This window comes from Argentina anserina, chromosome 6 (genome assembly GCF_933775445.1).
Source record: "Argentina anserina chromosome 6, drPotAnse1.1, whole genome shotgun sequence".
NCBI lineage: Eukaryota > Viridiplantae > Streptophyta > Magnoliopsida > Rosales > Rosaceae > Argentina > Argentina anserina.
Genome location: NC_065877.1, coordinates 13,097,846 through 13,117,809, shown reverse-complemented (window position 1 = coordinate 13,117,809; position 19,964 = coordinate 13,097,846). Strand labels below are relative to the sequence as shown.

The window sequence follows — 19,964 nt, the reverse complement described above, 5'->3', positions numbered from 1 at the left end:
CAAGTGTCATGAATTAGGGTTGTCAATTCCGATACGACCTGATAACATGACTCGAAACCCGCATGAAATAAAACAGGTTGAACCCCCACGATTAAAAAGCGGTCAATGACGGGTTAAGCCGTCATGACCCATTTAATAAACGGGTCAACCGTGGGTTAACCTACTAATATGAAATGAACCCGCATGACACGATTAATATAAAATCAAGCAAATATCTATATAAAATAAATATATATACGACCCATTTAAGAAAGTAACATTATGTGTAATAAGGATTTAATACGTTTTTAATCATTTTGAAAAAAAAGGTAATACGATAAATTATTTTTCTTTAAATCTTGATTTAATTGGTTATTTTATGCAAAATTAAAAATATATATATATATATATTAAATGGGTTAAACGGGTTGGAAACATGTAACCCGTTTAATAAGTAGGTTGAGTTTGAATTTAAATTTTTGGCACAATTAATAAATGGGTTGGGTTTTGGTTTATATTTTATAACGCATAAAACACCTTAACCCGACACGACTCATTGAAAGCCCTACCGTGAATCCAAAAAAAAAAAACTTAAAGGGCCGTATTCTAGAGCCGCCGAAAAGTTTGAGAGTCTTCCTACAAAACACACGTTCGTATAGATTTGCAACACAAGAAAGAAGACGAATTTTTGACTCCTTTTATTGGGATTTGACAAAATGACCCTAATCTTATTCTTGTTTGAATTGAAGTACCAGAATCTCTCTAACACATAACGAGCCAAATATTGAGCCACATGATTATTAATTGTGTCTTCTACGGAATTGGCAACAAAGAGAGTATCAAATTCGGACATGAGAACCTTGTTACTCTGTGTTCCCGCGCACAAGTGATCTGATACCGGCATTGTACAATATTCAGACCTGAAATCCTATCTTAAGTTCTTAACAGAATCCGTACGACCGACTTCAAGTAGATTGGCTCAATGGTTGCCGGAAAAATCAATGAACTCATTGTTGTGGTTCAGATATACATTAACAACAATAATATCAAATTAAATCTTATTCCAGAATTTGACCACCATTAGTCCAATATTACATTCAGTATTTTGAGAGAAAATTGAAATACATACGAATTATGAGGTCCCAGTAATATAATCAATCACCCTGAGATGCGTACGTACTCATGACGTACTGAATATTATGCAATTCTGTACTTGCTGATGAAATGAATTCCAATAATAGAAATGGGAAGAACGTACGTACAGTGTTTGTTTTAGCAAACCACCAAAATAGAAAATTAGGGTTCCCTTTGAAACAGGTAACTGAGACTAAACCAGAACCTCATATTAAGAGGCCCTCCGAAATTCCTGCAAACAAAATTGATGGCCGCTGTCGCATTAGACTACTTGATTAGGCGGCACATACAATCATCATCAACCCACCACTCGAGGTTAAACTTCATCAATGTGTAAAGCTGGTTAATATAATTGATTTGCAAGTTAGCAAAGCTCCAACAGTGATCATAATCCATGCATGATCCCACACAGAAAACAAAATCAGCAAAATTCCACACAGTACAGCAACAACGAAATCGTCCGAACACGTGTACGACAATGATGCATGAGTAGTAGTAATTATTGAGTATGATTGATCATATTGCTCCATCCATTAATATTTTGGTGAATTATGTGCAGTTGAAGGGGTTGTTGGGTCATTTAGACTCTTCCCTTCTTGATTGCTTCGATCCTTTATAAGGAGTGGGATGCAACCCACAAGTTGAATCATGCATTACAACTTATTCCAAACACATCAAAAGTATCTGTAGCTCTGTCCTCTTCTAGCCATAGCGTTCTCTTCTACTTCTCTCTTTCCCCGTTAATCAAGGTATGAATGATATACCGGATTATATATACTTCATCTTTCCTACCTTCAATCATTGGTATTGGACTTTGATTTTAATAATTCTACCCTCACTACTATGTTACGTTTAGTATACTATGATGCAAACCCGCAACTAAACTCTTCCACTATTTGATGCATCTGAATCATGGATTTCGTTTCTTCCTCCCTTTCAACTTTCTCAGGTGTTTAATGATGTCAGCCAATCCAACTATGCTTAGTTTGCTTAATCTTACTTATCATTAAATCTCTAATGTCTTTCATATATAAGAACTACTTAAGCACATTGTAGAAGATGATTAGATGAGGTTCCTAGCTTCCACTCTCTAGAACCACTCCTTTCTCCTCTTGAGTTTTCTCCTTCTCATTCTTTTTTCAAATACAAAATCACGGTGAGTGTCGTTCAATATCTGGTAAGATAGGTTTAGTGATCTGGTTACCTTTGTGGTGTGCCTTCCTTCGCAACTGTACACCATTCAATCCATTACTTTGTTAGCTTCTATACCTACCCCATCGAAAAAATTTACAAAACAAATAATGTGCATAGGGCGAGCTGTGATGCCTGTGAAGATTAATTATTCTAAGACTAAACTGGTTAAAAGTTCTTTTGAGCACTATCACATGCACGTACATGAACTTCACTCCCATAATTAAGTAATTTACATTTTCTTTTTGTTGAAGATGGAAAAACTAAATTCATCAGGGTTGGCAAGAACCAAGTCCGATCAACTGGTGGAGACAGTGGCAGATGCGTTCAAGTCACCAACTTCAACTGAGACCGCTTCTGTGGCGGCCGAGGGCGGCAGCGGAACCCTCTCAAGGAAGTCAAGCAGGCGCATGATGGGAGCTTCACCGGGGCGTGGCAGCGGCAGTGCCAAAGGTAGCACACACATAAGGAAGACTAGAAGTGCTCAAATGAAGTTTGATCTGGATGAAGTGACCAGTGGCGCCGCTTTAAGCCGAGCCTCCAGTGCTAGCTTGGGGTTCTCATTCTCCTTCACCGGCTTTACTGTTCCCGCTGATGAAATTGCCGACTCGAAGCCTTTTAGCGACGACGACGATATTCGTAAGTACTTACTTTGTTAAGCGTACAGTACAAAATGCAACTGGAAGAAATACATAATGAAAAACATAACTTGAAGAAAATTTATGCCAGAACAAGAGCTAGAAGAGTGGCCGATTCTAATGGCAAAATCAAGTTAATCATTAACTTCTTACTATTTGCATTATTGCATATGAAAGCACACGTTTTGGTTTCTGGCCTTTTCTTCTTCTGTGTATATTGATGATATATGCATGTTACTTGATCTCCACTCGCAAACTTTTTGTTTCTAATCATGTGAATCTTTTTCAGAAGAGTAAGAAAGGATTATAAATTTATTTACCTTTAAAAATAACTGAGTAGCTAGCTTCATCAAACCAAAAATAGCTGAGTAGCTTGATAAACCAAGTGTTTTTTTTTTGGGTTACAAATGACGGTCAAAAGAACCAAAATAAAACTAAGATATGCTAAACCAAGTGTTTTAGCCTTTATATCAGAAAATAAATAATCACTTTTCTTTATTGCCTTTATCTAATTATTTCTTCAAATTACCCATATGCCAGAGAAAATTCTTTGATTAAAGAAGAGTTTGTACGCATCAAGAAAGGGCAAAAGTGCCAACTCTTTGATAGAACCACTCATCGTACAAGGTCATAAACAGAGAAATGGCAGTATATGGTTTATAAAAAGTGAAACAGTGCCTTACAATGACTAGGATGTGTGAAGAAATTGGACTCCTATGCTCCCATAAACGGGGAAAACCTTTGGCTCCTATCACCATTTAATTATGAAGTTTTTTTTTTCCTTTCTTTTGATCATGAAGTTTGAAAGGGAAAAGAACCCATCTTGATTGTTTCTGGTTTTCCACAAAAAAAAAATCAAAATTGGTCGATTGGAACAAATCTTTCACTACTCACTGTATAGTCTGTATTTACATAACGGTATTTCTTCACCAATTGGTGAACTGGATAAGTGAATAGCAGAGTAGAGACTGGTGTGACATTTAATTTGCATCCACCAATAGCTTTTTGGGTCCTCTTTCTGAAGATCTGTCCTCCTTTTTCCATGAAACGTCTGGATTGGATTGGTTTGGTTTGAGAGGTTGAGGATGATGTTGATATGAGCATCATCAATTAAGTAACATCTGTTTTCGCTACCCATCATATTCTTCTAATCAGTATGATCGTGTTGACTCATATGGTTCAAAGAAGATATGCTAGTCTTAAAATGGGTCCCAAATATAGGTGAAATGAATCTAATGAAGACTTAATGATCTGATTCCCAGCTCATTAGAAGTTCTAAACTAGCTGATGAATTTTTAGATCAGTCATATTTCCATACCCAAGTAAAACCAAAAGTCTTTGCTTTATAGTAAGTTAGCAACGGAATGATAGATTTGTCGATCATATTTTTGAACTTTGAAACTGAAAAACAAATCCGAAATGAGACAATAGTGTAGATTGTAGAATTACATAAGGTATCAACATGTAGTTGATTGCTACCTGCCACTCTTCTGAACAATTATTAATGAAGAACTGTTTGTTTTGATCTCCTTATATTTGTACTACTGGTAGTAAAATGGAAGTCTTTATAATAAAGAGATTCATTGCTTGCTGCAGCCGAAGATCTTGAAGCCGGCATCCGAAAACCGAAGTTTCAAACCGAACCGACCATGCCGCTATACCTCAAGGTTTTACTCCATTTCAAGTACTCCTTACAAGATTACCAAGTTGCTTCATATGCTTTTCTTGTCCTTGATTCCCAAAAACCATTAGAACTCTGCATAAACTACCGGTGTTCAAACCTGTGTCTAGAGCGAAAAATTGATGTGGTACTTACTATCTATTTGGACAGGAAGGGATGGAGGTTGAGATGTAGGCATCAAGGGCGATCAATAGAACATGGCTAGCAATAATAGCATGGTCAGGTTCAGTCTTGTACAGAGTTATCATTCTATATGACTAGTATGTACAAGACTTGCCATTCTTTCCAAGCCAAAAGGTTGCTACATATGTAACATAACAAAATCACATTAAAAACTGTATTAGGGTCACAAAACTAGTTTAAAAACTTGCATTCAGGCTAGGAGGCTATCTTCATTTATCTATGAACCACTTAGAGGCTCAGTTGAAACAACCAACAAACCACACACAAAAAGCATCATCAGATGGAAAGAAGGCTATGGACACTGATATATTTTCCTGATAAGTTGCTATCTTTCTTCACTTAGCAATAATCTAGTTCCGTTAGTCATCTATTAACTGAAGGCTAAATTCTCCTCTGGTTTATTTCAGTTCACAGATGTGACATACAAGGTTATTCTCAAAGGAATGAGGACAAATGAAGAAAAGGACATCTTGCATGGGATCACTGGTTCGGTAAACCCAGGCGAAGTTCTCGCCCTGATGGGACCATCAGGAAGTGGAAAGACCACACTCCTTAGTCTGCTTGGAGGTAGGATAGCCAAAGGCACTGTGGGTGGTTCAATCAACTACAACGACCAGGCATATTCCAAGAACCTCAAGAGCAGGTATGCATCTTAAACCAAGTTTTGTGGATTGACCCTAATAAATAGCATGAATGAGGAGTAATAGCAACTGTGGACAGGAACTATAAGCACAAAGGCATTGGTTAATCTTCTGCAACCAAAACGGTTTTCCATTTGGAAAACCTGCTTGTACTGTTCACCCAACCGTGCTACCTCAAAGAACAAGTGCAATAAAATTTACAAAATAAAGTGAAAATGAGAATCAAAATGACACAAAACATATGACAGGATAGGATTCGTGACTCAGGATGATGTTCTATTTCCTCACCTTACAGTGAGAGAAACATTAACATACTCAGCCCTCCTACGGCTGTCCAAGACGCTCACAAAAGAGCAGAAGGAAAAACGGGCAGTCGATGTCATCTATGAGCTAGGCTTAGAGAGGTAAGTTCTCCCTCTACTTGCTACTATAGGACTAATGCCTAAAAAGCACATTAGAAACAGATATGATGAACATAGTATAAGAGCATTTGTCATCTTACTCGATTAAAAAGTTACATTTTTTTCTTCATACGCACAGGTGCCAAGACACTATGATTGGTGGCTCGTTTGTCCGTGGCGTTTCAGGTGGAGAGAGGAAGAGAGTTTGCATTGGCAATGAGATCATAATAAACCCTTCCCTTTTGTTTCTTGACGAACCAACCTCTGGCTTGGATTCAACAACTGCACTTAGAATTGTTCAGATGTTACAAGACATAGCAGAGGTATGTTTGGATTTACATTCCAGATTCCTCTCCTCATTACACCTCAATCTACTATTTGTAATTAATCAAGAGTATAAACGTTAACACTACAAATATAATTTTGTCAGTAATCTTTGAAATGCGGAAAAGTTGAAAAGACAATATCTTACAAGTAACCAAGTAATGAATAGATTCATGGAGTAAAATAGCAATGCTTACACTGAAAGAAGTAAATTTCTTTTTTATGGCAGGCTGGAAAAACAGTGGTGACAACAATCCACCAACCATCCAGTAGACTCTTCCACAAATTTGACAAGTTAATTCTTCTTGGGAAAGGAAGCCTGCTCTACTTTGGAAAAGCATCAGAAGCAATGGTTTATTTCTCTTCCATAGGATGTTCTCCACTTATTGCCATGAACCCAGCAGAGTTCTTGCTAGACCTTGCAAATGGAAACGTTAACGATGTTTCTGTGCCATCAGAGTTGGAGGACAAAGTGCAAATAGAAAACTCAGAAGCTGATACAAGAAATGGAAAGCCATCTCCAGCGGTGGTGCATGAGGTATAACCTGATCTATCTTTTTTTTTTTTTGAGAAATAACCTGATCTATCTTTGAAAGTTCTCTAACATAGGAACTAATATATCCATATAGCAGCACTGTTTACTGACTAATACATACCGGGTATTGATTGAGCACAGTGAGAATTGTAAATTTCACATTCTTATCTGAACATCACCTTTAACATAACTGCTAAATGTACTATTTCTAATGCAACATTAGATGTACTTATGTTATGTTCCTATTTAAATGCAGTATCTGGTCGAAGCCTATGAGACGCGTGCGGCGGACGAGGAGAAGAAGAAGCTTCTGGTTCCTATTCCCCTTGATGATGAACTGAAATTGAAAATCTCTTTTTCAAAACGAGAATGGGGAGCTAGCTGGTGGGAACAATTTTGTATCTTATTCTGGAGAGGAATTAAAGAACGGAAGTGTAATAACCCCAAATTTCTCAAACGATATTTGATTTGAAGTAAATTCTATAAAGTTTTGAAATTCATTTAAATTGAATTTGATTGTTTGCATGTGTACGAAAACGGAAACGGAAACGTTCCGAGAACGTTTAATAAGAAAACGTTACGTTTCCGAACGAATTTATCGACTTTTATTCCGTTGCTCGGTTGTGAAAACTTCCTTCACGAAAGTTGTAGAGCTCGTCGATACGAGTTCGAGAGTATGTGACGCGTTCGAATCGGACGTCGGAGGTAAAAGTTATTAACGTCGGAACTTAGTTTCCGATTTGGAAACTAGTATAAATAGATAATTATGAGATTAGGGTTTCCATAATCAGAAACCCTTTCTCTCTCTTCTCTCTCACCCCGCCGCTCTCTCTTCTCTCTCCCTCTCTCGGGTTTTTCTCTCCTTCCCCGACTCACCCTCCCCTCCTCAGAAAACGCACGCCGATCTCCCTCACCGCTCCACCGTGTCGCCCACCGCCTATCTAGGAAGCATCACGCGACCCTTCTCTACCGACCCCAAGCTCGACACGCCGTTCACACAGCACCGGAGCTCCACCCGACCTTGGACTCGGCAGAAGAGACGTCCGCATCCTAAGCGCACCCCCGACGAAGCACGAGCACGGAGGAGGACTTCTCTACGCCGATCCTCGCTTGGTGCTCCCTGCCTTCATCTTGGAGACCATCGACGATCCAAGCCCTCCCGAGACCAAATCGGAGATTCAAACTTCGATCAAGGTATTAATGGATGTGTTGTTTGGTTTTGAGTGTGTGATGTTGAATTTGGGATAGTTTAGAATGATTGTGGAGTGAGAATCGGAGGAGGAGGAATTTTAGGAATACCGCCGCCTTAGGCGGCGCGTGGGGAGGCGTGGGGAGGCGTGGGGTGGTGTAGGGGCTGCTTAGGAGCGGAGGGAGGAAGAGGGGAGAAAGGAGGACGGTTTTGGGGTGGTGGTGGCGCCACACGCGCCGGTTTTGGGCTCGGCGCGTGGGCCCCACGCGCTGCCGGCCGGAGGTGGCGCGTGTGCCACACGCGCCGCCGTGTGAGGCGGAGTAAATAGTTTCGACTGAAAGGGTATTTTGGTAATTTACTGTGTAACGGTAAATGTAAATGTAAATTTTATTTACGTATGGTAAATGTAATTAAGTTTTACCTACGGTAAATGTAATTATAATTTACTTTCGGTAAATGTAAAAAGTAAATTGTAAAAAGGGTAATTTAGTAAATTTTATTTACTGAATTTGTATTTACATTAAATCGTACGTATACGTACAGAAATACGTATTAATATTTATACGTACAGAAATACGTATTAATAATTATACGTACAGAAATACGTATTAATATTTATACGTACAGAAATACGTAATTAATATTTATACGTACAGTAATACGTATTTAATATTTATACGTACAGAAATACGTATTAATATTTATACGTACAGTAATACGTATTTAATATATATACGTACAGAAATACGTATATAATATTTATACGTACAGAAATACGTATTAATTGAGTAGTGAACAGTAACTTCGTATAAACCAAAATTGCTGAACAGTAACCGTATATTACTGTTTTGGCATTTAAAGGTTTACGAAACGATTCTAAATTCTTTTCTTATTCTTTTAAGGTGATCATTAAATCGAGGAAAGGAATTAGCATCGCGAATTGTGGAATTACGCTCAAGTCAATAAGGTGAGTAAAATCTCACTGAATTACGAATCTACCCTCTCGGTGATTCAACATTTTTGCAAGTGTGTTTATTAAATGAATTACAACATGTATATAATTTAGTGAGCTACATATATACAGTATAATGGTAATAAGTACATATATATATATAGTTCATTAAATTACTTACAGTTATTAATTCATTGAAAATAGTCATTTCGGTGACAGAAAAATTGTGCATGTGTATGTGATTTCAATGGTACGATATGATGTGAGATTATCGTACGTAATTTTTCAGGTGTTTATGAAATATGACATGTATAGGATATAGTGGACTATGTATATATTGTATAAATGGTAAATAAATACGAATATATATAGTTTGCTATATAATATACTGTTATGATTTTTATTGTGGATATATCGTGAAAGTTTTAAAACGTACAATATGATGTGCGATTATTGTACATGATTTTATCACGAAGAATGTGAAATATTGTGATTTGTCTTCGGACGTGATGTGTGGTACAATATGATGTGAGATTATTGTACATGTTCGGCAAGTCGGAACCTAGCCTTTGGCCGGGCGAAAGTTACGATACAGTTAGAGCTCTAGTCTGTCTGCCATAGTACTGCATGAGGTAACGGGTGGTTATCTGATCATGGGTACTCAGCTTGTTTTGGATGTTGGGTGGCGGGTGGTTACCCAACATCAGCGGTACACTAAGTGAGGGGTAACAGATGTGTACCAGCGCTCATTAGTTACCATTTTGTGAAAGTATTAAAGTAACCAGATGGGTTGCTCGTTTTCTCATGACTTTCATTATACTGTGTTGATGTGGAGTTGTGTCTTTTATGAGACGAGAGTTATTTTAATATTTTACTCATACGAGCTGTAAAGCTTACCGGGTTTGTGTTGCAATCCCGGTGCACCAATTTCAATGGTGTAGGGGATACTTCCGCAGGTGCTGAGTAGTGGTGATTGAGTGACGACTCCGAAGACTCGAAGTCGATCGCATCCAGTCGTGGTGAGGTTCCAGCGTGGATTTTGTGTGTGATTTGGTGTGATTTTATTTGTGAGGTTGTTGTGAGGATTATACAATTCCATTTGTTATATGTTGAATTATCATTTGGGTTTGTAATAATCGGCTTGACTGAGTCATATTTTAAACTCAGATGTGATCCGCTGTTACGCTTTAATGATTTCGATTTATTTGAGATTATTTGGTGTTTAACGACTTTAGAATTTTGAGTTTTTAAGCTCGAAATTTTGGGGTCGTTACAGTTGGTATCAGAGCCTAAGTGCGTATTTGGCGATTATCAATATCATCCGGGAGCGATGATCCGACTGCAGGCGGACCCCCATCACATGCTCCTCGGTATTGATATGTCGTCGGGTACGCGAGAGTGTTTTAGGAGCCATACCTAATGGTTTGGTCCTCCGAGATGTATCGTGATGATACTTCGATGATTCATCATATCCTGAAATTTCATGTTAATACCTATTGAATCTGTTTTAGTTGAATTCGAGATTTCACAAGTGTTGACTAAGTGTTTCGTTGTTTGAAGGTGATGAACGGTGACAAGGGCCGAGGACAGGGCCGAGGACGGGCGAGAGGACGTGGTCGAGGCAGGACCGCGGGCCGAGTCCGCAACGTGGAGAACCTTTACGAGGAGGCTGCTCCACAGGTAGAGCGGGTAGGCCGAGGTCGAGGTAGGGCCACAGGTCGAGTCCGCAACGTGGAGAACCTCTACGAGGAGGCTGCGCCGCAGGAGGAGCAGGATGAGCCAGCTCCTGCGGTTAGAGATGACGGTCGAGTGTTGAAGCTGATCAAGGATATTAGTGCACTGTCAGCTCCGACATTTCATGGGGGACTAGATCATATGGTAGCTGACCATTGGATCGAGGGTATGGAGACGTATTTTGAGATGATAGAGTGCACAGAGATTGAGAAGAGAAAGATAGCTACATTCTTTCTCAAGGGTGAGGCTCTAGATTGGTGGAAGAGCATGAGACAGATTGTGGATGTGTCTACATTCACATGGGGAGATTTCACCACCATATTCCAGGAGAAGTATTTCCCAGCCTCAGTACAGGAGGACTTAGAGTTGGAGTTTCTGGCATTGGTACAGGGAGACATGACCATTAGAGAGTATGATGCTCGATTCTCGCAACTGTATCGGTATGTCAGGCCTATGGGTGCGACTGCTTTAGCTCAGAAGTATCTACGTGGGCTGAAGCAAGAGTACAAGACCATGATATCAGTCCTTTGCCTGACTTCACGGGAGCAGATATTTGAGAGTGCTATGAGTTTGGAGCAAGCAGAGAAGACTCGAGCGGGTGATGTGGGGAACAGAGATGCGAAGGGGAAAGGCAAGGCAGTCTATACAGGCAGCGAGCACTCAGGGCAGAGGGATAGGTCATGGAAGAGGCCAAGACCCCACTATCAGGCCCCGACAAGGGCACCACCCCTAGCTATCAGGGCAGCACCAGTCAGACCATTAGCAGCAGTGAGGTGTTATGGCTGCAATGAGATGGGACATTACGCCTCAGCATGTCCGAAACCGAGGAGAGGAGGGTGCCACCGGTGCGGGCAGGTGGGGCACATAGCTCGAGATTGTACCCGACCACTTCCGGGTAGACAGGAACGGCCGCAGAGACAGCTACCAGCAGGCCAAGCTAGAGTGTTCGCAGTGGGTCAGCGAGACACGGGAGTGGAAGGTACATTATCACTTTTTGACTACCTTGCTAGAGTGTTGTTTAATACGGGAGCATCGCATTCATTCGTTGCTAGTTCGGTAGTGGAGATGCTAGGATTGATTCCTACACCTCTCGGGGACGCCTTATGTGTCACTTCACCCCTTGGAGTGTCACTTGAGTTAGAGACAATCTGCAAAGCTTGTCCTATATTGATTGGGAGTAGAGAGTTCTCTGCTTCGTTGATTGTGATTCCGGACCACACTTATGATGTGATCTTGGGGATTGATTGGTTGAGACCACAGCATGCTGTGATTGATTGTTTCGACATGGTAGTGTCCTTTCATAGACCTGGAGAGCCAGTGTTTCGTTATCGTTGCCTCAAGTCCGACAACGCCATGAGATCAGGAGTTTTGGCACATGTGGAGTCAGTGGATCAGAAGGTATCTATTGCAGACATTGTGGTAGTATCTGAGTTTGGTGAAGTATTCCAAGAGATACCGGGGCTACCTCCTCGAAGAGTGGTAGATTTCTGCATTGATGTAGTACCCGGTACAGCACCTGTGTCAAAGGCGCCATATAGAATGGGGCAGAATGAACTTAAGGAGCTGAAGGTGCAGATCGATGAGCTATTAGACCAAGGGTTCATTAGACCTAGTGTTTCACCTTGGGGAGCACCTGTTTTGTTCGTGAAGAAGAAAGATGGTTCTCTGCGGTTATGTGTGGACTACAGAGAACTGAACAAGGTGACCATCAAGAATAGGTATCCCTTACCTAGGATTGATGACTTGTTCGATCAGCTCAAAGGTGCTACAGTGTTCTCTAAGATTGATTTGAGATCCGGTTATCATCAACTCAGAGTGAAGGAAGAAGATATATCGAAGACAGCCTTCAGGACCCGGTATGGACATTATGAGTTTGTCGTCATGCCATTTGGTCTAACGAATGCACCAGCTGTCTTCATGAGTTTGATGAACCAAGTATTTAGTCCGTACTTGGATGAGTTTGTAGTGGTGTTTGTGGATGATATTCTGATATACTCCAAGACACGAGAAGAACATGTGGTGCACCTGAGAACAGTGTTGCAGACTTTGAAGGAGGCGAGACTGTATGCCAAGCTAGAGAAGTGTGAGTTCTGGAAAGAAGAGGTCAAATTCCTTGGTCATGTTGTCTCAAAAGATGGAGTACTAGTGGACCCGTCAAAGGTGGAGGCAGTAAAGAATTGGAGTCGTCCAAAGAACCCTACAGAGATACGTAGTTTTCTCGGTTTGGCAGGATACTACAGGAGGTTTATTGAAGGGTTTTCTAGTATTGCATCTTCATTGACCAAGTTGACCAAGAAAGATACTCCGTTCGTGTGGACGGATGCATGTGAGGAAGCATTCAGCAAACTAAAGACTAGACTGACCACAGCTCCAGTGTTGACGATTCCTTCTAGTGGTGGTGGTTATGTCATTTACAGTGATGCTTCGCTCCAAGGTTTGGGTTGTGTGCTGATGCAGCATGGAGGAGTTGTTGCATATGGCTCGAGACAGTTGAAGATTCATGAGAAGAATTATCCGACACACGACCTAGAGCTTGCAGCAGTGGTATTTGCCCTGAAGATTTGGAGACATTACTTGTATGGTGAGAAATTTCAACTCTTTTCAGATCATAAGAGTTTGAAGTACTTGTTCTCACAGAAGGAGCTGAATATGAGGCAGAGGAGATGGATGGAACTCCTCAAGGACTATGACTTCACATTAGAGTACCACCCGGGGAAGGCAAATGTGGTGGCTGATGCCTTGAGCAGAAAACCGAGAGGCGTGGTAGCTTCACTTATGGTCCAGGAATGGTTCATGCTAGAAGCTGCATCAGAGTTTGATTTGGAGCCATCGGGAGGAGAACCAAGGGTCTTTCTTGGTAGTGTCACAGTACAACCCACATTGATCACGAGGATCATACAGGGTCAGGCGCAGGACAGACACTCACGAGCTAAGTTGGCGGATCTAGTAGTTGATACGCTTGATGAGTGTCCTTCTGAGTGGAGAGTTGGACCCGATGGAGGGTTGAGGTTTGGGGCAAGGTTGTGTGTTCCAGATTGTGATGATCTTCGGGAGGAGGTTCTTCGTACGGCACATCGTTCACGCTATACCGTCCATCCAGGGAACACCAAGATGTACAAGGACCTATGCAGACAATTCTGGTGGAACGGTATGAAGAAAGATGTAGCAGAGTTTGTATCGAAGTGCCTTACATGTCAGCAAGTGAAAGCAGAGCATCAACGACCAGCTGGCATGTTGAAACCACTGACTATTCCTCTTTGGAAGTGGGAGCAGATATCTATGGATTTTGTGACCGGGTTGCCTAGATCGAAGAAGGGTCACGATGCCATATGGGTGATTGTCGATCGATTGACGAAGTCGGCTCATTTTCTCCCAGTGTCGATGAAGTACTCAGTGGACGTGCTTGGGAAACTTTATGTGGATGAGGTAGTGAGACTCCATGGTGCCCCAGTTTCTATTGTTTCTGATCGAGATGCACGTTTCACTTCGAAGTTCTGGGGTGGTTTGCAGAAGGCGATGGGTACTACCTTAGATATGAGTACAGCTTTTCACCCTCAGACGGATGGACAGACGGAGAGGGTGAATCAGGTGATGGAGGACATGTTGAGAGCATGTGTGTTGGATTTCAAGGGTAGCTGGGAAGATCATTTGAGATTGATTGAGTTTGCCTACAACAACAGCTACCATTCTAGCATTGGCATGGCACCATATGAGGCACTTTATGGTAGGCCATGTCGATCTCCGATCTGTTGGGCCGAAGTTGGTGATGAGGCATTGATGGGCCCAGAGGTAGTTCAGGAAACCACTGAGAAGATCTCGATCATTCGGGACAGAATCCGGACCGCTCAGAGTAGACAGAAGAGCTATGCAGACTTGAAGAGGAGACATGTGGAATTTGAGGTCGGTGATCATGTGTTCTTGAAAATTTCACCTATGAGAGGTGTAGTGAGATTCGGCAAGAAAGGAAAGTTGGCACCGAGGTACGTTGGGCCCTTTGAGATACTTGAGAAGGTGGGCGAACTAGCTTATCGACTAGCCTTGCCTACTAGTATGTCGGGTGTTCACAATGTCTTCCACATTTCCATGCTGAGGAAGTATATACCAGATGAGTCACATGTGATCGATCATAGCACCATTGAAGTGAAGGAAAATGCCACTTTTGTTGTCGAGCCGGTTCGTATCCTGGATAGATCCACTAAGAAGCTGCGGAGGAGAGAAGTGGGTCTAGTCAAGGTGTTGTGGAGTCACCATGATGAGGGTGATGCATCTTGGGAGCTAGAGTCAGACATGATGTCCAGATATCCACAGTTGTTTGTTGAGTGAGCTTGAATTTCGGGACGAAATTCCTTTAAGGGGGGGTAGATTGTAATAACCCCAAATTTCTCAAACGATATTTGATTTGAAGTAAATTCTATAAAGTTTTGAAATTCATTTAAATTGAATTTGATTGTTTGCATGTGTACGAAAACGGAAACGGAAACGTTCCGAGAACGTTTAATAAGAAAACGTTACGTTTCCGAACGAATTTATCGACTTTTATTCCGTTGCTCGGTTGTGAAAACTTCCTTCACGAAAGTTGTAGAGCTCGTCGATACGAGTTCGAGAGTATGTGACGCGTTCGAATCGGACGTCGGAGGTAAAAGTTATTAACGTCGGAACTTAGTTTCCGATTTGGAAACTAGTATAAATAGATAATTATGAGATTAGGGTTTCCATAATCAGAAACCCTTTCTCTCTCTTCTCTCTCACCCCGCCGCTCTCTCTTCTCTCTCCCTCTCTCGGGTTTTTCTCTCCTTCCCCGACTCACCCTCCCCTCCTCAGAAAACGCACGCCGATCTCCCTCACCGCTCCACCGTGTCGCCCACCGCCTATCTAGGAAGCATCACGCGACCCTTCTCTACCGACCCCAAGCTCGACACGCCGTTCACACAGCACCGGAGCTCCACCCGACCTTGGACTCGGCAGAAGAGACGTCCGCATCCTAAGCGCACCCCCGACGAAGCACGAGCACGGAGGAGGACTTCTCTACGCCGATCCTCGCTTGGTGCTCCCTGCCTTCATCTTGGAGACCATCGACGATCCAAGCCCTCCCGAGACCAAATCGGAGATTCAAACTTCGATCAAGGTATTAATGGATGTGTTGTTTGGTTTTGAGTGTGTGATGTTGAATTTGGGATAGTTTAGAATGATTGTGGAGTGAGAATCGGAGGAGGAGGAATTTTAGGAATACCGCCGCCTTAGGCGGCGCGTGGGGAGGCGTGGGGTGGTGTAGGGGCTGCTTAGGAGCGGAGGGAGGAAGAGGGGAGAAAGGAGGACGGTTTTGGGGTGGTGGTGGCGCCACACGCGCCGGTTTTGGGCTCGGCGCGTGGGCCCCACGCGCTGCCGGCCGGAGGTGGCGCGTGTGCCACACGCGCCGCCGTGTGAGGCGGAGTAAATAGTTTCGACTGAAAGGGTATTTTGGTAATTTACTGTGTAACGGTAAATGTAAATGTAAATTTTATTTACGTATGGTAAATGTAATTAAGTTTTACCTACGGTAAATGTAATTATAATTTACTTTCGGTAAATGTAAAAAGTAAATTGTAAAAAGGGTAATTTAGTAAATTTTATTTACTGAATTTGTATTTACATTAAATCGTACGTATACGTACAGAAATACGTATTAATATTTATACGTACAGAAATACGTATTAATAATTATACGTACAGAAATACGTATTAATATTTATACGTACAGAAATACGTAATTAATATTTATACGTACAGTAATACGTATTTAATATTTATACGTACAGAAATACGTATTAATATTTATACGTACAGTAATACGTATTTAATATATATACGTACAGAAATACGTATATAATATTTATACGTACAGAAATACGTATTAATTGAGTAGTGAACAGTAACTTCGTATAAACCAAAATTGCTGAACAGTAACCGTATATTACTGTTTTGGCATTTAAAGGTTTACGAAACGATTCTAAATTCTTTTCTTATTCTTTTAAGGTGATCATTAAATCGAGGAAAGGAATTAGCATCGCGAATTGTGGAATTACGCTCAAGTCAATAAGGTGAGTAAAATCTCACTGAATTACGAATCTACCCTCTCGGTGATTCAACATTTTTGCAAGTGTGTTTATTAAATGAATTACAACATGTATATAATTTAGTGAGCTACATATATACAGTATAATGGTAATAAGTACATATATATATATAGTTCATTAAATTACTTACAGTTATTAATTCATTGAAAATAGTCATTTCGGTGACAGAAAAATTGTGCATGTGTATGTGATTTCAATGGTACGATATGATGTGAGATTATCGTACGTAATTTTTCAGGTGTTTATGAAATATGACATGTATAGGATATAGTGGACTATGTATATATTGTATAAATGGTAAATAAATACGAATATATATAGTTTGCTATATAATATACTGTTATGATTTTTATTGTGGATATATCGTGAAAGTTTTAAAACGTACAATATGATGTGCGATTATTGTACATGATTTTATCACGAAGAATGTGAAATATTGTGATTTGTCTTCGGACGTGATGTGTGGTACAATATGATGTGAGATTATTGTACATGTTCGGCAAGTCGGAACCTAGCCTTTGGCCGGGCGAAAGTTACGATACAGTTAGAGCTCTAGTCTGTCTGCCATAGTACTGCATGAGGTAACGGGTGGTTATCTGATCATGGGTACTCAGCTTGTTTTGGATGTTGGGTGGCGGGTGGTTACCCAACATCAGCGGTACACTAAGTGAGGGGTAACAGATGTGTACCAGCGCTCATTAGTTACCATTTTGTGAAAGTATTAAAGTAACCAGATGGGTTGCTCGTTTTCTCATGACTTTCATTATACTGTGTTGATGTGGAGTTGTGTCTTTTATGAGACGAGAGTTATTTTAATATTTTACTCATACGAGCTGTAAAGCTTACCGGGTTTGTGTTGCAATCCCGGTGCACCAATTTCAATGGTGTAGGGGATACTTCCGCAGGTGCTGAGTAGTGGTGATTGAGTGACGACTCCGAAGACTCGAAGTCGATCGCATCCAGTCGTGGTGAGGTTCCAGCGTGGATTTTGTGTGTGATTTGGTGTGATTTTATTTGTGAGGTTGTTGTGAGGATTATACAATTCCATTTGTTATATGTTGAATTATCATTTGGGTTTGTAATAATCGGCTTGACTGAGTCATATTTTAAACTCAGATGTGATCCGCTGTTACGCTTTAATGATTTCGATTTATTTGAGATTATTTGGTGTTTAACGACTTTAGAATTTTGAGTTTTTAAGCTCGAAATTTTGGGGTCGTTACAGGAAGCACGACTATTTCAGCTGGTTGAGAATCACCCAAGTTCTCTCCACTGCAGTTATTTTAGGCTTACTCTGGTGGCAGTCTGATAGCAAAACCACCGAAGGACTGGAAGATCAGGTAAATGTTTGTTCTTTAGGAGCAGTATACTTTCTCTTCCCACAAAAAATCCACCAAAAGAAGCATCACTCATAATTGAAGGGTTTGAAACTTCTATTATGATTGGAACATTCTAATCAAGATCTCAAGAATGAAAAAAAATAAAGCATCATCATGAAGAGAATAGTCACATAAGAATTCTTCAAACATGAAGCGATGGGAGTTAAATATGCACAACAGTTCTCAATAGATATATCTTAAAAGAATATCCGGAACACACTCACTAATTGATTATAAAATCAGTTCAAAGCGAAGGGATGGAAGTTAAATATGTAGACCAGTTCTCAATAGATTAATCTTAACAGCATATCCGGAACACATTCATTAATTGATTATAAAATCAGCTCAAAGCCTTTTAAACTTTACCCAAAATTGCAGGCAGGGCTACTTTTCTTCATTGCTGTCTTCTGGGGATTTTTTCCTGTCTTCACAGCAATCTTCACATTTCCTCAAGAAAGAGCCATGCTGACCAAGGAACGAGCAGCTGACATGTACAGATTAAGTGCATATTTTGTGGCTAGGACTACAAGCGACCTCCCACTTGACCTATTGCTACCTGTACTCTTCCTTGTCGTTGTATATTTCATGGCAGGCTTAAGGCTCAAAGCTGAAACCTTTTTCCTAAGCATGCTTATAGTTTTCCTATGCATTGTGGCAGCTCAGGTATGCTTTTCTAATTTTTTTTTTTAATCTACTGGCTGGAAAAACAGTGTGGAACAAATAAAAATAATGTTTAACTAATTAATATGCACACAAAACAGGGACTTGGATTAGCCATTGGAGCTACATTGATGGACTTAAAGAGGGCTACAACTCTGGCTTCAGTAACTGTCATGACATTCATGCTGGCCGGGGGGTTCTTCGTGAAAGTAAGCATCCAAATTTTTTATTGAATGATTAATATATTTGACCCTAAAGAAAAACAAATGATACAGTAATAGAAATTATAATATGGTTTGATGAAGTTAAACAAGATTTATTTAACACAACACCTATATTATGTTGCAGAAAGTTCCAGTGTTCATATCTTGGATCCGATATATGTCCTTCAACTATCACACATACAAGCTTCTTCTGAAGGTTCAATTCGAAGACATTACACCCACAATTAATGGGTCACGCACTGACTGTAGTCTAACAGGAGTTGGTGCTCTTGTAGCCATGGTTTTCGGGTACCGATTATTGGCATACCTTTCTTTGAGGAGAATGAAGCTTCATGCCGGAGCTTAAATGTGATAAAGAAATCCCTGAAGAAGCCTAGATCCGAACATACTATGTTCCTCGTCTTTTCCTTCTTCCTTAGAAGCGATCTTTGGAACATGAGTCTTAAATTAACTGAGGAATACTAGTGAGACCGTTGACCTGGAACTCTAAGAATGTATGGAATTTGTCTCATATATTAGGTCAAAGTCAAATAGGAGGTTTATCTGAGGTGTAAGCCAATTTTATACAGATAGCTTTTCAGAGTTGTTTTTGGTGAACCTACTCTAGAGGTGACGAGTGAATTCAGATAACAATGTACTTCGTGTATCATGTATTATTGACAAGTAATCGTATTATACTACCTAAATCTGTAAATCAAGAATGATCTTTATCAAATTTAGCTAGATGGCAAACGGTAGAAATAAAGGAACAAGTTCTGTATAATGAAAAACATTTCATAATGTTACCACTTGCAGCTATACATTTGTTAAGAAAAAAAAATTGAAAGAATTATCAGCTATGTAATAAGTAAATATAGTGGGGAATTGCAGATCATAGAGCTGAAACAATGCAGTTTCTTGACAGCAATGTGTATAAACTTCGTCTTAATCATGTAAAAACTATAGAAGGTGATGCAACTGCACCAAAGTTGATGACATTGGCCACTGTCATAAAACTCACTAGGCT

General features: G+C 40.4%; 2 protein-coding genes across 17 annotated transcripts in view; one reads left to right on the top strand and one right to left on the bottom strand.

Moving 5' to 3' along the window:
* The first annotated feature begins 1,767 nt into the window (after window positions 1–1,767).
* The window catches only part of LOC126800170 (ABC transporter G family member 22), an 80,372-nt gene continuing 62,175 nt past the window's right edge, over window positions 1,768–19,964 (top strand). For 3 of the 12 annotated variants that reach the window (XM_050527464.1, XM_050527467.1, XM_050527469.1), the window contains exons 1-2: window positions 2,873–2,943; window positions 4,539–4,609. Coding sequence is in view for 5 of the 12 variants with exons in the window: in XM_050527461.1 (XP_050383418.1) it covers window positions 2,559–2,943; window positions 4,539–4,609; window positions 5,214–5,449 (692 nt within the window). In the remaining 7 variants the exon portion in view is untranslated. Of the gene's footprint in view, window positions 1,863–2,558; window positions 2,944–4,538; window positions 4,610–5,213; window positions 5,450–19,964 lie in introns of those variants that run through there. The other 9 variants (XM_050527456.1, XM_050527459.1, XM_050527457.1 and 6 more) reach the window with 6 other exon arrangements.
* Window positions 6,476–19,964, bottom strand: part of LOC126800175 (prolycopene isomerase, chloroplastic) — an 81,784-nt gene continuing 68,295 nt past the window's right edge. For 2 of the 5 annotated variants that reach the window (XM_050527481.1, XM_050527482.1), the window contains exon 14: window positions 6,476–6,590. The gene's annotated coding sequence lies outside the window, so the exon portion shown is untranslated. Of the gene's footprint in view, window positions 6,591–19,699; window positions 19,916–19,964 lie in introns of those variants that run through there. The other 3 variants (XM_050527484.1, XM_050527483.1, XM_050527479.1) reach the window with 2 other exon arrangements.